Source organism: Thermobia domestica, chromosome 14 (assembly GCF_964235325.1).
Source record: "Thermobia domestica chromosome 14, izTheDome1.hap1.1, whole genome shotgun sequence".
NCBI classification, from domain to species: Eukaryota; Metazoa; Arthropoda; class Insecta; order Zygentoma; family Lepismatidae; genus Thermobia; species Thermobia domestica.
In genome coordinates, this window is record NC_137467.1 from 136,327,638 (window position 1) to 136,345,953 (window position 18,316).

At 34.9% G+C, this 18,316-nt stretch overlaps 1 protein-coding gene across 14 annotated transcripts in view; it reads right to left on the minus strand.

Annotated features, from left to right (window-relative positions):
* Positions 1 to 18,316, minus strand: part of LOC145670338 (uncharacterized) — a 493,290-nt gene that overhangs the window by 112,322 nt on the left and 362,652 nt on the right. For 3 of the 14 annotated variants that reach the window (XR_014128265.1, XR_014128280.1, XM_081738878.1), the window contains one exon: positions 14,689 to 17,487. The exons of 6 other annotated variants lie outside the window; for them this stretch is intronic. Coding sequence is in view for 2 of the 8 variants with exons in the window: in XM_081738878.1 (XP_081595004.1) it covers positions 17,452 to 17,487 (36 nt within the window). In the remaining 6 variants the exon portion in view is untranslated. 5 more of the 14 variants (XR_014128282.1, XM_081738881.1, XR_014128275.1 and 2 more) reach the window with 4 other exon arrangements.

The window sequence follows — 18,316 nt, forward strand, 5'->3', positions numbered from 1 at the left end:
CATAACGAGGAACTGCATAATTTATAACCGTTTACCAAACATTGTTAGGGTCATCAAGTCTAGGAGGCTCAGATGGGCAGGTCATGTAGCCAGGATGGAAGAAAGTAGGCTCGCTTTCAAAGTTTGAACTGGCAATTCAAAGGAAAACGACCATTAGGAAGTCTCAGACGCAGATGGGAGGACAATATTAATATGGAAGAAATAGGAATACAAAGTAGAAACTGGATCCAGTTAGCTAAGGATAGAAGTCAGTGAAGAGCTTTTCTAAACGCGGCATTGAACCTCTGGGTTCCATAGGCCATAGAGTTAGTTATTTTCCATGTTTATAGTGCTTGAACCCCCAGTCTCTACTTGTAAGTAACGCCTATGAAAAATATGTGTTACAAATATTGATCCCTCGACAGGAAAATGAGAACCATGCTATGTAGCACAAAAGAGGTGGGTTTTAAGAAGAGTAAGGAACACATTGCTGACGCATGTGTTAGTTTGTGCTTACGTGTGGAAATACCGGTGCCTACATAAGTAAAATATGTGATGACAAGTTATTAATATTGTTCCTGGCAAGACAATAGAAACATCACTAACACAAAAATATATGTTCAGGTTACTTAAATCAAATTTTTAAAAAAATAATAAAAGAAACAGCTGAATCACTTAGAAAGTCAAAAGCTTTTAAGGCTTGGTATGTAATACTATACACGAAGTCTTTCCCAATTTGACATTATGCATCAACATAGGATTAATGTGTTTTGTTATTAGTTAAATGGTTTTCACTAATATTGATATAGGAAAACACGTGTAAGAAGTTACAAAAGAATATTAAGTTAGATAGGTAATCACATAATGAAGAAATAAATATTACTAAATTAAAACAAAAAAAAAACTTAAGTATATGAAAATCATGTAAGATAACACTTTCCTACGCAAATTAGCAGAACGAACTGATCTGTAAAATTTTCAATCTGACAGTTTCTTAATTATAACTAGTGCATAATAATAATAATAATAATAATAATAATAATAATAATAATAATAATAATAATAATAATAATAATAATAATAATAATAATAATAATAATAATAAACTTCCATGGTATGCCTTATTGAGGCTGGTCAAACGACTACATTCATCTGGGAAACACATAGAACAACTGCTCAAGACGACGTTTTTCGAACTGTCTAGATTGGAGTTTACTATCGAACCGAGACAACTTGGATACATGAGAACACTTGTGAATAATAATAATAATAATAATAATAATAATAATAATAATAATAATAATAATAATAATAAACATTTAGAATTAGTTGAATTTCAAGACTATACAGATATACTACCTTATATTTCACGAAGTGCTGAAAAAAGCCGTTCTTTACTGATTTTTAAAGCAATTCTATTAGGATTACTAAGCTCTCACAATATATTTGCTGATCCATAACCCGAGAACCGAAAGCTTGCACATCCTAATATGTACTTCACATTCTTATAAAGCAGATTACTACGCCAAATTCGATGAGATTGGTTCGTAGTTTTCTTCTTGTTCTTTTTCCGAAAATGTAACTTAAAATTCTATGGCGCATGCAGCGACACAACCAGTCTACTTGGCGCCCGGGTCAAGAATAGGGATGGCCAGAGCCGGTTCCTGGTGGAACCGGTTTTCGGGTCTGAACGGATCCGGTTCCGGGACCGGTTTTTCGGATCCAGGTCTGGAACCGGTTCTGAAAACCAGATCTCCAAGAACCGGTTCCTCGTGGAACCGAAACATTGTGATCATCCCTACGCTAAACCCGAGCTGCTGGCAGGCTGTGAACAGTATGCTAGATGAAATGGTGGTAGCGATAGGCAGGCGCCCAGGCGGCTGCAGCTTGTCTCATTTGGCTAAATAAACTGGGTAACTGGCAAACTCATTGGCTGAACACGCAAACTGGCCAACTCATTTGGCTAAACACCCACTGGTGGACCAAATTTTTTTTCTGGGGGCACAAGCGGGTCTGGGCGGGGAAGGCACAAGCGCATGGTCCTCTGCATTTTTTTTTGAAGGTGAACTTTGTGCCTCCTTTATGGGTCTTTGGGGGCTTTCGGATCCAGGTCTGGAACCGGTTCCTAAGATCCGGTTCTGGAACCGGGTTTTCAGATCCAGATCTGGAACCGGTTCTTAAGATCCGGTTCTAGAACCGGATTTTCGGATCCAGGTCTGGAACCGGTTCCTAAGATCCGGCTCTGGAACCGGGTTTTCGGATCCAGATCCGGAACCGGTTTCAGAACCGATTCTGAAAACCGAATCTCCGAGAACCGGTTCCGCCGGAACCGGAACTTTGTGGCCATCCCTAGTCAAGAACTCACCTTAGCGCTCCTCCTGACCAACCAAACCACCGACTACACCTGATATTGGCATCACACAGTAATTCTATTCCATTGTTTCTTTAAATGGTAAAACTTGATTTCAAACTTTCAGCACATAATTTAGTTTTTAGTACAAGATAAAACACCATACTTAATATTTTATTGCCAAATAATTTGAGAGTAGCATGCTTGATATATTATTATATTTTTATCATAATAACTGCAAATCAAATGTTTTTGGAATTATATCGGGGCGTGCATATGTGTAGAATGAATCAACTGTCTGTTGCTTTAGAATAGGATTTAATTATAACAAACAGTAGTTGTTATTCGGACATTTTGCAAATCTTTTAAATCGACGAAGTTAAATGAAAAAACAAAAAGCTGGAACTAAAATTTAGATTTTGCATGGTCTTTTGGGTACCAAGGTTTTCACAATGTCCTCAAAATAGCTCAGTCATTTTAGGTTTGAACCATGCGAAAAATAGTCTAAAGCTGAAAATTGGCAGATTAGTTCTATTGGATGTCGTGAACAACATACCAAAAGTCTCGTAATCTCCCGTGGTCGCTTCCTGGAATTCCAGGCGGTTAAAGTCTGGAGTGCTGGAAAAACAGAAGTTATCACTAGAATTGTTATTACATACAAACGGCTAAACCCACAAAGCTAAAATAGGTCTCAAATGAAAGATACATAACAGGGCTTCAGTTCAAGTTGTATATCGTTTTAATTACACACCATCCAGGGCCGCACGAAACGATTGAACCCCTCAAAAGTGGAAATGATACGAACTCACTTTTTCTTTGCTTGGTTATGGACGTTTTGCTATCGCAGATATCGTAAAACTACTCGAGTAAAAAAAGTTTCACCAAACTTTCATCTTTCCAACGGTATCTTTGTAGTGCATATACAGCTAATAGTTACGGAGCTGCATGTGTTTAAGTGACGCGCGCTGCACTATTGCCCGCCATTCACGCGACCATTATGTGAACACCTGTATTCCAGATACTTTACGTAATGTTAAATATAATTGTTTTTAGCTGAAAGTTGGTACATTTGCTCTATTTGATGTTCTAAACAACATATCAAAAGTCCCCTAATCTCCCGTAGTCGCTTCATGGAATTCCAGGTGGCTGAACTGCTGGAACACTGGAGAAACGCTAGAAATCGCTGGAATCGCTCTTAAATCCGAACGAATAGGCCTACGGAGTTCAAATAGAGCTTGAATGAAAGATACGAGAATGGGCTTTATTGTGACGTGTTTATTTCACATCATATACTGTCGCACAAAGGAATAAAACTTTTAAAACTACTAAAATAACCCCTTTGTTTTCCTTTTTTCTTTTTTAAATTCTGGAAGTCTTAGTATCGCAGGTATTGCAAAAACCAGTTCTAATTTAATGACATAGCTTTCCAATAGCATATATGTTTTATATGTAGGATCAGTAGTTGAGTGTATATAAACATTTAAACGAAACATGTCGCGCTTTCAGGTAATTCGCGAAACCACTGAGCTCCCGATTTTATCTGACGGTAGGTTACGTCGTGTCCGCCACTTTCTCGTGTCTGATTTTATAGGCCTGGCTGAAGTATATATTTACAATCATCATTATGTAATTATATTGTAAAATTCTGTTTCTTATAGTTTATAGGGAACTAGGTTGAATAATTGAAGAATCGACTCCCACTACTAGTTTATTTACAAATCCTCAAGATAAGTTACAATAGTATTGACAAATACTAGTATAGAATTCTCTAATATAAGGTTTTCGGTAAATACAAATGTCCCTCAACCTAACGGCCTCGGGAAGGAAATCTCAGTAGCGAGCTATGTGAGGGGTTGTAGGACACACTCTACGCCACTGCAAGTAGAGGCGGTTAAGGTTCCCGTCAAGGCTCCTCTGCAAGCCTAGGCCGGGTTGTGGTTAGGATTCTCCCGTTGCTCCACTGCAATCAGCAAGGAGAGGTAAAGTATAGGAACCGTTAGCTCCACGGCAAGCTAAGGCTTTGGGATAGAGCAGGTGCTTTTTAGACCCGACTGAAAGTCTATAGAGGGGAGACAAGAAAACTGGTGAGATCTGCCAGCAGCGTCCCATTCTATAGGCATCCTGTCGGCTTTGTCGCTGCTGCTCCCACGTCGTCTGCTTTTTATAGTAAATCCACGTGGTGTGTAATACTCTGTCGTAAATCCATGTGGTGATGTTTACAAATATACACTTCAGCCAGGCGTATAAAATCAGACACGAGAAAGTGGCGGACACGACGTAACCTACCGTCAGATAAAATCGGGAGCTCAGTGGTTACGCGAATTACCTGAAAGCGCGACATGTTTTGTTTAAGTGTTTATATCCACTCAACTACTGATCCTATATATAAAATATATATGCTATTGGAAAGCTATGTCATTGAATTAGAACTGGTTTTTGCAATACCTGCGATACTAAGACTCCCAGAATTTAAAAAAGAAAAAAAGGAAAACAAAGGGGTTATTTTAGTAGTTTTTATAAGTTTTATTCCTTTGTGCGACAGTATATGATGTGAAATAAACACGTCACAATAAAGCCCATTCTCGTATCTTTCATTCAAGCTCTATTTGAACTCCGTAGGCCTACTCGTTCGGATTTAAGAGCTATTCCAGCGATTTCTAGCGTTTCTCCAGCGTTCCAGCAGTTCAGCCGCCTGGAATTCCATGAAGCGACTACGGGAGATTAGGGAACTTTTGATATGTTGTTCAGGACATCCAATCTGCCAATTTTCAGCTTTAGACTATTTTTCGTACAGTTTGTCCCAAATTTTGTCTAAAATGACTGGGGTAAAAAGATAGCTTTGAAGCTAACTTATGCTTTATGGATATGTTCCTAAGGTTGGTGTGTCGTTGTTGTCCTGTTAAATTTCTGAGATTTTTTTTAATGATCTTTAGTTTGCCAAAACTCCTTTCGTTGCCTTATAGTGAAAATAAAAACTTGCCCAGTTTGCACCCCCCAATCCGAAATGAAATGAAATGAAATTTTTGAGTTTTACGTCCCACGATTATGCCGGTTAGGCTAAAGGAGACGGTGATGATGAGATATGAATGAAATGGTGTAATGAAGAAAGTGGGAGGAAACGGGAGAACCCCGATAAAACCCACGCACACGGTGTTTGTCCACCACAAAGTGCACTTGGCGGGAGAAGGGTTTGAACCCGAGACCCCTAGCACCAGAGGTGAACGCTCTACCACTGAGCCACCGCGGCCCCCCAATCCGGCGCCCGGGGCAGAAACTCGGTTTGCCCCCTCTAAGTTACGTCACTGGGCACATGAGTCGGGAACCAAAAGTCTACACACCATAATATTTTACACATTTATATAATAGGTGAAGTTCTATCACCATGCCAAGTTTTATCCAGATCGGTTTAACTTATACGAAATAAAGTGTCTTTGTTTTTTCAGGAGAAATCAATGATGAACAAACACTTTCACTTCCTTACTTATATGGATAGTTTCGAACCAACTAAACTTTACATTTTGAGCTCTATCATTGAAATACTTACCCGCACATACTACTCTAAGTTAATTAAGGTAAAAACATTTTATTACTAATTTTCTTGATTTTTTTTCTGTTATAGCTTTCAAGTATTCATCTTAAAAATGTAAGTGTATTTTTTTATATTAATTCGTTTTTTTAAAATGCCTATTGTTTGTAGGTGTAAATAGTATAAAATTTGAAGGTAGGAAGAACTAGAGTTTCGTTCCTTTCAGCAGCGAAGCTATACGAGACGTGGACCTACAGATTAACGTGAAATCCGAACCATATGAGGTCCCGCCGGGAATAGAACCTGGTTCTCCAGCCTCATATACTAACCATACAGCCACAATGAAGTTCAGTGCTCTACGAATCTGCTTTGAATTTGTTAAAGCTTTCAGAAATGAGCTTCGACTGCAGGCTTCCACGCTATGGTTCAGTGGTCTAACGAAGCTCAAGACCTCCAAATTATCTTTCTACTGTTCATGATTATTAATTCTCTTCTCCTTTAAAGGGCAGATAACTAGAATCTTTATAAAGCAATATATTCTTCATTATTCCTATTTTTTTATATAGGGTGTGCCATAAAGAACGCAACTTTTGAAATGTCTGTTATTTCTGTTCTGGCAGTGTTGGTAGTACTGAACGTTACACAATTTTCATCTGTTATATTTGTGGTTAGTGGTCATGGAGTACTGAATAAGGCACGGTGGTCATTTGTTTTCTGTACTGATAGGAATTCACAACATTTACCATATTCGTAATAAGTTTTCACTGTGACAATATGCTGTTCCGTCGTGAAGCGCTCCGTTCCTACTCGTACAGAAAACAGATGATGATCATGCACTATTCGGCGTTCCATTCCTACTCGTACAGAAAACAGATGATGATTATGCACTATTCGGCGTTTCATTCCTACTCGTACAGAAAACAGATGATGATCATGCACTATTCGGCGTTCCATTCCTACTCGTACAGAAAACAGATAATGATCATGCACTATTCGGCGTTCCATTCCTACTCGTACAGAAAACAGATGATGATCATGCACTATTCGGCGTTCCATTCCTACTCGTACAGAAAACAGATGATGATCATGAACTATTCGGCGTTCCATTCCTACTCGTACAGAAAACAGATGATAATGATGCACTATTCGGCGTTCCATGACTACTCGTACAGAAAACAGATGATGATCATGAACTATTCAGCGTTCCATTCCTACTCGTACAGAAAACAGATGATGATCATGCACTATTCGGCGTTCCATGACTACTCGTACAGAAAACAGATGATGATCATGCAATATTCGGCGTTCCATTCCTACTCGTACAGAAAACAGATGATGATCATGAACTATTCAGCGTTCCATTCCTACTCGTACAGAAAACAGATGATGATCATGAACTATTCAGCGTTCCATTCCTACTCGTACAGAAAACAGATGATGATGATGCACTATTCGGCGTTCCATGACTACTCGTACAGAAAACAGATGATGATCATGAACTATTCAGCGTTCCATTCCTACTCGTACAGAAAACAGATGATGATCATGAACTATTCAGCGTTCCATTCCTACTCGTACAGAAAACAGATGATGATGATGCACTATTCGGCGTTCCATGACTACTCGTACAGAAAACAGATGATGATGATGCACTATTCGGCGTTCCATTCCTACTCGTACAGAAAACAGATGATGATCATGCACTATTCGGCGTTCCATTCCTACTCGTACAGAAAACAGATGATGATCATGAACTATTCAGCGTTCCATTCCTACTCGTACAGAAAACAGATGATGATCATGCACTATTCGGCGTTCCATTCCTACTTGTACAGAAAACAGATGATGATCATGCACTATTCGGCGTTCCATTCCTACTCGTACAGAAAACAGATGATGATCATGAACTATTCAGCGTTCCATTCCTACTCGTACAGAAAACAGATGATGATCATGAACTATTCGGCGTTCCATTCCTACTCGTACAGAAAACAGATGATGATCATGAACTATTCGGCGTTCCATTCCTAGTCGTACAGAAAACAGATGATGATCATGAACTATTCGGCGTTCCATTCATACTCGTACAGAAAACAGATGATGATGATCATGCGCTATTCAGCGTTCCGTAACTACTAACCAGAAAGACAAGAGATGAAAATCATGTAACGTTCAGTGCTGCCAACTTACTAGAACAGAAATGGCGGGCATTTTAAAAAGTTGCCTTCTTTATGGGACACCCGTTATATTTGCTTAAGACAAACGCTAGATCTAATATAGCGTATAAATATGAAACTGATCTTGTGGATGATCGAATCACGGGGAAATTACTGAACCGTTTCCAATGAATTTTGGGATATAGTTATCAAGGATCCTGGAACTGGGTTTTGTTAATATCATGTTGTTGAATTAATATCCGTATTTTAAGGGGGTAAGAAACGTTCATAATTAATGTGAAAAATGGAAGATTTTAAGAGCCCTTCAAATTAGGAAGATAAAACTCCCCATTACAAGTAAGCGGATGTGTGTGTAAGTCCTTTAAAAAGGGGGAAGGGTAGCCTTTTCTACATTTTTGGCCACATTGAAAGTTACATAGTGTGTAGTTTATGATCGTATCACCAGAATAATAATAATAATAATAATAATAATAATAATAATAATAATAATAATAATAATAGTTTGAAATGAATTTCGAAAAATAGTTAGTACTTATCTTAAGCTACGTTTTATCATTCAATTTGATTAAAATATATATCCTCAGGATAATATAGGAAGGGTCAATATTTATACGAAAAACAGAGTATCTCACGAACTTCGTAAGCTAGGAACACGAACTCCATATTAAATACAACCACACATGTGTATCAGCGTTACCCAAACTTCCTATTTTTAAGGGAGAAGGAAGGTAATTTCTATAATCGTTTTCGACAGATTGAAATTTACTTTATCTACTGTTTGTAGTCACATCTCGGGAGAAACAACTGATCCGTTTGCAATGAATTTTTAAAACAAATTATTAATATCTACCCTTAAGTTTTTTTTAAAGCAATGTCCTAAGGAGGTAGGGGGGCAAAAATAGAATATCGTTTAGATTTTTTTTATCATTGCTAGTGGCGTATTTAGGATTTTGTTTCGGGGAGGTTATGCACAACACGTGAATAAACACTTATATTTTACTTTTTCAGCTTTTAAAGCCCAAACACACAAGGGCGTCATTGGAAAGCAGGGATGGGCAATTGCCCACTTGAGTTTGAGAATTAAATATATTTTAATCGATTGTCTACAAATATATTAGGAAAAAAATGTTAAACTCGTATGTCGGTGGAGGATCTTACCTAACCCCCAGACAAATCTTAAATGACGCTCCTGCTAATACACGTTGAATATTTGTAATCTCATTTCAACTTAACTGACTTCATTTTAGAAAACAAAAATGAAAATATCCAGTATCTGCGTACGTTTTTACATGAAAGAAAATGTTGAGACAAGTTGAAGTTGAAATATACTGAATACAGTTTTAATGGCAAGAATTGCATGCTATGATATACACAAATTTTATCAGTGAATCTAATCTTTTATTCTATACATAGAAGAAAAAGGAAGCATCCTCTTGGCCTACCTAATTTCGCGGACTACTTATTTCCCGCTCTTGATTTTTTTTAATTCAAACATTTAATATAATTAATAACGTTTCTTTATAACTAAACGATGTTAATATTTCTTTGCTGTAATAACTAAAGTCCCGTTATGCTGATATTCGTGCAAGTTGGTGTGGAACACAAGTTTCGCTTATCAGCTCCTCTTATAGTTTCGGTGTTAATGACGACGACCAACTTGAATCACAACTAACAAGGATCGAAAGTATGATAGGAGAAACGAGAAAAGTAACAACTAAGAAAAAGAAACAGAAGAGTAGAATGGACGAAAGAAAGATAAAAGAACGGAATTCTTACATGGAATGAAATTTGACATATACCGGGTACAGTATTATTTCTGAACAAAGAACACAAGAAAATGGATAGTTCATGAAATTAGAAATGGTAAGAAGGATTATTGTTGTACATGGAATGCGAAAAACTAACAAATATATTTCGGGGGAGGGGGCTTGAGCCCGATAACCCCCTAAATATGCCACTAGTCATTACACTTCATAGAAATGCATATCCTACACTGTAAAAAATGAGGTGTTGAAAAACACAAAATGACTACCACTTTAGCGCGTTACTTGTGTGTTAATTCAGCACCAAGATTTTTTTTTTGTTCGTCGTCCCGTTTAAAGGGTTGTGCCCTTTCTTCGGGTAAGCACCAAGACATCGCCTTCCGAGCATATCAGAAATAACTAGTTACTACTTGAGAGAATTTGCATTGGTATTTATCGTTTAATATGAGCAAAGCTTTGCAAAATATCTTTGGCACTTATGCCAAGTAACGAATAATGTTTTATGTTTTCTATAATCGGTCACAGTAATATTGTTGTAAACCTGTGAATCGTCTGACAACAGTTACATAGGCAACAGTTCTGCCATCTTATGTTCATATATGCTAAGACACAAGAATAACAGATAAAGAAAACAGATGGAAGCACAGCTATCTGTGTAACTGTTGTCAGATGATTCACAGGTTTACAATAATATTATTGTGACCGATTACAGAAAACATAGAATGTTATTAGCTACTTGCCATAAATGCGAAATATGTTTCGCAAAGCTTTGCTCATACCAAACAATAAAAAACAATGCAAATACTTACAGCCAGTAAATAGGTATTTCCGATGTGCTCTGAAGGCGATGTGGCTGATGTTAAATTGACACACAAGTAACACGCTAAAGTGGTAGTCATTTTGTGTTATTTCAACACCTCATTTTTTGCTGTGTAAGGAGGAAGTAGGAGGAGGGTTAACTTACTTTCTATACAACCATCTTCCCCAGACATTTCAGCTAGTGATTTCAATAAAGTTAACGAATTGTACAATATGATTAGCGTAAAGCGAAAAAGAAATTCCTGAGGTGAGATATTACTAATTAAAATATCCAATTAAGCTGTACAAAATTATATGAGTGATTTTAAATCCTGATATGCGTAATTTTCGAAAGAATAAATCAAACTTTTTTTTGTAAACCTAAAAAATTATGCTATCCGATAAGCACGTTAGTTAATTAGTTTTGCCTCAGCGTATGTAAATCCGTTTGACACTCATACTTTTAGCCTGTCGTTATTCATCTAATTAATATACAATATTGTCCTGTTGAGAAAATAAATGGTCCAGAAATGAAGAGGAGCTCTTCATTAGGTTTGTTAGAAAATTAATCATGCGTGAAATCCACGTCAATAACTAGACAGAGGTTGTACCACACTATAATTAATAACTACAAGTACAATCATGTTTAGAAAGCAGCCATGCGCCTTTGTTTGGAAAGCTCTTCGTTCTTTTCCATGAGAAGAATTATATCGAAAAAATATATGAATCTTCTGTCCGTGAGATGTTTTATTTGAAGCCAAACCTATCCTAGATGCCACTTTGAGTTAAGGGTCTTTTGAAGAAGAAATGGATGATCTAACAATTTAAACACGATTGTATATATGATGCAACTTTGCTGTTTTACATATTTATATAATACTATATCAAATTGGAGACTTTTTATATGTGCTATAAATATCTTGATCAATTTAAGATCAGTTGATTTAATTTCGTATAATTTCAAACTTGTTTACGGGGAAAACTTTCAGTCTTTAGTATTCGAAAATTGTAAGGAATAGAGTTTCCTCTAAATATTTTGATTTTTTTTTTTTTAATTTTGGTCATAGATGTGTAGAGGAGATTGACGAAAATTAGTATGCAGTCGATAATGAGAAAACCACTGATAAACTCAGTTTGCAAAATTTGTTACAGGTAACAGTTTTAAAGGGTGACCCATAAAGAACGAAACTTTTGAAATTCCCGCCACTTCTGTTTAGTAAGTTGGCAGCACTGAACATAACATGATTTTCATCTGTTATTTTTGTGATTATAAGTCACGGAGTGCTGAATAGCGTTATGTTCATCTGTTTTCTGTATGGGTATGAATGGAGTGTTTCACGACGGACAACTATGTCGGTCACTATGACAACACCTTGTTTCATAAGGCAATAGGCCCTAACTTTTCTGTTAAAGATGTCACATGAATGTTTCCTATCTGTGCACCGAGACAATATTTTCTTAGAAATGAGATTTAGAAATTCCCATTTATAAGGAAAGTAAAAGTATATTTTCTCGTTTCGCTTTATACAACGTCATCTACTTTTCTTCATTTCTCATTAATGAGAGTTTCAAACTCTTGTTTCTAAGAAAAGATACTCTCGTGCACAGATAAGAAACGGTTTCTCAAATTTAAGAAAGTATTTTTAACAGTGTGCCTAAACTTGTTTACGGGGAAAACTTTCAGTCTTTAGTATTCGAAAATTGTAAGGAATAGAGTTTCCTCTAAATATTTTGATTTTTTTTTTTTTAAATTTTGGTCATAGATGTGTAGAGGAGATTGACGAAAATTAGTATGCAGTCGATAATGAGAAAACCACTGATAAACTCAGTTTGCAAAATTTGTTACAGGTAACAGTTTTAAAGGGTGACCCATAAAGAACGAAACTTTTGAAATTCCCGCCACTTCTGTTTAGTAAGTTGGCAGCACTGAACATAACATGATTTTCATCTGTTATTTTTGTGATTATAAGTCACGGAGTGCTGAATAGCGTTATGTTCATCTGTTTTCTGTATGGGTATGAATGGAGTGTTTCACGACGGACAACTATGTCGGTCACTATGACAACACCTTGTTTCATAAGGCAATAGGCCCTAACTTTTCTGTTAAAGATGTCACATGAATGTTTCCTATCTGTGCACCGAGACAATATTTTCTTAGAAATGAGATTTAGAAATTCCCATTTATAAGGAAAGCGGAAATTATGTGAAAACGTATTTGTCATCATCGAGAGTTGTATTATCATATCTGTACAAAATTTCTAGAGCTCTAACGTCGTTGAAGATGTGAATCCTCGTATATCCATTTTTATGCCATTTTGAGTTTTTTTTTTTTTTTTGGCATAAACGTAATGTTCTAGCCATGTTCTAGCAAACTCTCGTGCGTCACAAGAGATCGATTGCTGAGAAACAATCGATTACAGCGTTTGCTAGCATGTCGATTGTTGGCAACTTGAGGTATGCCAGCAAGTTCAATGTATTGTAGCCATATGTGCTGTGATGAGAGCAGCTGTATCAGCATGTTTTTTTAAGAATAAAACACCTTTTAGAAGGTCTGAAATGTTAATATTGTGAATAGATATAGTGACGGTTTTTCATCTCCTGAAAACTATCAAATTGGACTTACAAGATATCCCATCTTCAACGACATCTAGTTAATATAAAAGTGCTTAAAATTTAAGTTGTAAGATGTAAATCTAACAAACGATCAGAAAAATATAATAAAAGATTTGTAAAAAAAAAAAAAAAGAAAGAAAGAAAGAAAATGTTCCTTGTAAGACGTCAGTAGAACGGAAGCTACGAAGATTTCGAAACCACAAAGCCTTGTAGATGGGCTTAGTTTATGAGTTTCTAACATATGATCTTTAAAAAAAATGCCATTTTAAATTATAATTAAATTATTATGCCTTTATTGCATTCTCATTTTTGAGTTCCTCTCTACTTTCTATGAGGAGTATATGGAAATGTGTTTCGTAGTAAGTAACCTGTGATCCAAGGTCACTTTACGACAAAATGTTGTCAGGTGTTCCTCCATTCTTTCTTCCCTCGTAACTAATTCGGTCGTAGCTCATCTTGACCTGGAGCCTGCAGGCACTAATCCACAGGAGATTCTATTCCGAAGACTTTTTTTTAGTTTAACAGACAGTCACTTGCTGTCTGTTGTACTCTATTCTATTCATTTGCCTACTTCACTCTTTCTTTCCTGTCCCTGTTTCGCAGAATAGAAAAGAAAGAAGAAATAAGCACATATTTTGTAATGGACACATTTTCAAAACAGGAAGAACTTTACAACTATATATATATCATTTAATTTTCTTATGTTTTCTTCTTTTGATTAACTTATTCAACTTCTAACTTGATGAAACACATTTTCTTATTTGGTAAATGTACGAGGAACATTCAATAATTTTATACCACATTACAACAGTATAGTGTGTACCACAGTACAGATTTTATCTTCCGTAACTATATGAGAAAAGAGATCATCCCTATCATCGCTCACCGGGCCAAAAATCATGTGTAGTGTCATTTTTTTGCTCTTTGTCAACGTCTGTCAGCATTTTTGGCATCCACCTAGCACAAAGTTTGTGATAACCCAGCTTGTCAGTTTTAATTCGATGCTCTGTTTTCTCACAAACTTTTGGAAACTCTTTGGCGACTTCACTTACTATGAACCAGCTATTGGATCGTAGTTTCTAGTGAATCCGTTCCATCAGATCTCCCGTCTGAACTTTAGGCTTTTCCCTACGTTCATTGTCATGAACATTTGAACACCTTTCTCGAAACTGCACCATTGACTGACCTTCCTTTCGCTCATTACTGTCGATCCGTAAATAGCACACAATTCCCGATAGGTGTCAGCTGCACTCTGTGCTTTGGCATTCAGAAATCGTATGACAAATCTCATGTCACATTTGGCGGGATTTTGAATTACAGCAGCTATTTCACCTTACTGCTACTCACATGTACGCAACTACACTAGAACGATTCTATCTCTGTTGCAAGTACAGAAAACTAGGTAATGCTTCTGCATATGCTCAACTTCATCACTGTTACCAAGTTCCGTGTAAAAACAATAACAGGCCTTTTATATGCACCTCGTAATTTATTTATTTATTTATTGAATTGCGTCAGAATATCATAATACATATATTGAACTGCCTAACATTGCAATAATACATTTATTAAAGTGTGTTACAGTCGTAATATTAAATTTATTGAAATGTGTCATACTGTAATAATACATTTATTGAATTGTGGTACAGTATAATAATATAATGTATGAACTGTTTTACAGGATAATAATACAACCATTGAACAGTTTTACAGTGTAATAATACATTAATCGAACTCTGTTGCTTTGTTCAGAGTACTACTTATCTGAATAAGAATTCACACTAAGTTAAAATATGAATTTTCAAGTACTATACATGCATAACTTCTTATTATGTATTTTTAAGGATTGTGCGAATATTCTTCAATATCCACCAATTTTCATCTATAATCTCATATTAACCACTGGCATTTATCATAATCTTTGGAAACATAGTAAAGTTACTCTCATTCTTAAGAAAAGTAATCAGAATCAAAGTGAAAATTACAGACCTATTGCTTTGATTTTAACACCTTCTAAAATCTTTTGAACAAATTCTTTACAACAGAATTTTTATACAGTTGAAATCCTATATCACTCCATCCCAGCTTGACTTTTATCATAACAAGGTCCACGTTAATCAATCTTCTTTCATTTACTCAATTCCTATCAGAATCATTAAATGCCAATCACCTGGTTGATGTAGTATATACTGATTTTTCCAGGGCGTTTGATAAATTAGATCACTCTCTTTTGTTGGATAAGTTCCTTTGGGTTATCTAACAACTTATTAAAATTGTTATCTTCATATTTACTCAATCGGAAATATACAGTTATTTTCAATCGTACACAATATTTCCCTTATACAGGTTCATCCGCGTTCCTCAAGGATCTAATCTAGGTCCTTTATTATTTTTATTTTTCATTTAATGACTTACCATCTTTTATCAAACATTCACAATCGTTACTTTACGCTGATGATCCAAAAATTTACAAGCAGGTTAACTCAATTACAGATTATATCAATCTGCAACAAGATATTGGTTCTTGTTATCAGTGGAGTGTAACTAACAATTTATCATTTAATATTAATAAGTGCTCTGTCATTACGTTTACTAAGAAAAAGATGTTCAGAAAACATGATTATTGTATCAATGGAACTATGTTGAGTAAGAATGATGTTGTTATTGATTTGGGCATTACATTTGATACTAAACTGTCATTTAATTTACATTTGAAATGTTTAGGTTCTGAATGATATAAACGTCTAGGATTTATCATAAAAACAACAAAATCTATGGCTGACGTTTCTGCAATCATAACTTTGTATTACACATTTTTACGGAGTAAACTTGAATATGCTTGTGAAATTTGGAGCCCTTATTTTCAAACTCACATTGATGACTTAGAACGTGTTCAATATAAATTTCTTTGTTATTTGCATTTTAAAAAGTGCAATAAATTAGCTAAATTAAATAGAATATGTTATTCTGCTTTGCTATTATAAGTTTCTATGTCTACGCTAATTACTCGTAGATTGCACGCACAAAATATTTTATTGTATAAGATTATTAATTATTTTGTGGATGTGAAAGATTTTTTGCAATATATTAAATTAAATGTTAAATCTGTACGTCTAAGATTACATATACCACTTTCTGTAAGCAGGCCAAATATCATTCAACATCAACATTCGGCAGCAATTAGATTGTGTAATTTTCACAATCAATTAGTTATGACAGGCATAAAGATTGATTTTTCTATGCCTTATGATCAATATATCTCTATAATTCGAAATTACTATAAGTAACAATGTTCAATGTAACAATGTGCTTTAAAATTTATATATCAATAGTCACTTCTGTATTTCCATCATTACCTCACCATTTTTTTCATGTATTTACACATCATTTGTATTATTCGTATTAGTACTTTTTTACTTTTGTATTCCTAAAATTATTTCCTTGTATTATATTCATGTAATCACACATCCTTCTTATAATTTGTTAATACTTCTTTTTTGTATTGTATTTGTAGATTTCTTCTTCGAATTTTGTATACTTTCCTTTATTGTAATTTAGATTGTATATTCATTTACTTGCCACTTGTTAAATGGAGCATATAGCTCTGTCAAAGGCATTGAAATAAATAAATAAATAACTTTTTATTATGTGATAAGCAAATGGATACGTTTCAATTATGATACTTATTTCTGTAAATTTTAAGCCACAACTATTTTAACTTATTATTATTATTATTATTATTATTATTATTATTATTATTATTATTATTATTATTATTATTATTATTATTATTATTATTATTATTATTATTATTAATGTTCATATAATAATATTATACTCAATTTCATATTCTTTCATCCTGCCACATTTAAGTAAAGCGTAATTTCAAGATCACTTTGTTTCGCTAAATAATTAGGGACGGATTCAACCTGTATACTATCAGATGGATCAATATCACCTGATATTGTAATTTCCAAAAAATATAACCAATGAGATCAAAATTTGACTATAGATCGAATAGACTATTGTCTGGGCAGATAATATTATTACTTGCTTTTTAAAGAGTAGAATTCATCGCTTACCAACAACGAAATTATCAATTGGCAATACACCGACATCAAAGATGCCGACATCTTTTAATCATAACTTTCCAAACATTTTCTATAGTGTATTATACAGCTCGGAACAGTAGGGTCCTCTTGCGTTAGAAAAGATTATTACACACAACGCATTAACACTCCAGGTTTAAGTTTCATCCTTAACAACAGCTATTTTGTTTACCTTGACGTGAAGAGATGAAAACAACAATAAGAGAAATTGTTTGAAAAGAGAAACAAAGTATAATAAAAAAACAATTGAAAACACAGAACAATTTTAATCTCATCAGTATCTATTTTATTTAACTTGTGAAAGCTATCCACAGTAATACATATATATAATGTCAAGTTTAACTTCAAATCATACACCCTGTTTTTTTTTCTTTCTTTAATGGAGATTCTCCTTCATAAATAGCCAATGGTAACAACAAAGCCAACAGTCTATTGCGATGGCAATCTTCTATCTGAATAAAATCGTTGACTAGTTGCTGTTCGGATGGACAATTGGTTCTTTTGAAGAGGAGAAATCTTTTCTGTAACAAACTCCAATAGTGAGAAGAACCTACTCAATCGATATGAGACGTGTCATGAGTCATGACTAATGACATTGTAATAATACTATATTCAGTTTCAGAAGATTGAGACCAACATTGTGGATCATAATTGAAACTGGAAGTAGAAAGTAGAAAATCATTTAATTTTTCATAGTCTTCAGACTTTCCTTATTCCTTCTCACTACTGTAGACTAAAATACTTTTTTTAATTTAACGTTTTCTACAGCAAATAGTCGTTATATGTATTTTATCATTATTAGGACGAACGAATTGGTTATTTCCAGTGTTTCCACTCACTACAATTGCCAGGTAACCACATCATCTTGTCAGGTAGATTTTTCTCTTTAATACCTTTTATCAATTCGTTCTCTCCTTCCTAGTTTTTCTCCTACATTTAAACAAAATAATTCAATTTTTCAATGCAAAATCATCTCAGTCTGTGAGCAACGCTAGATTGTT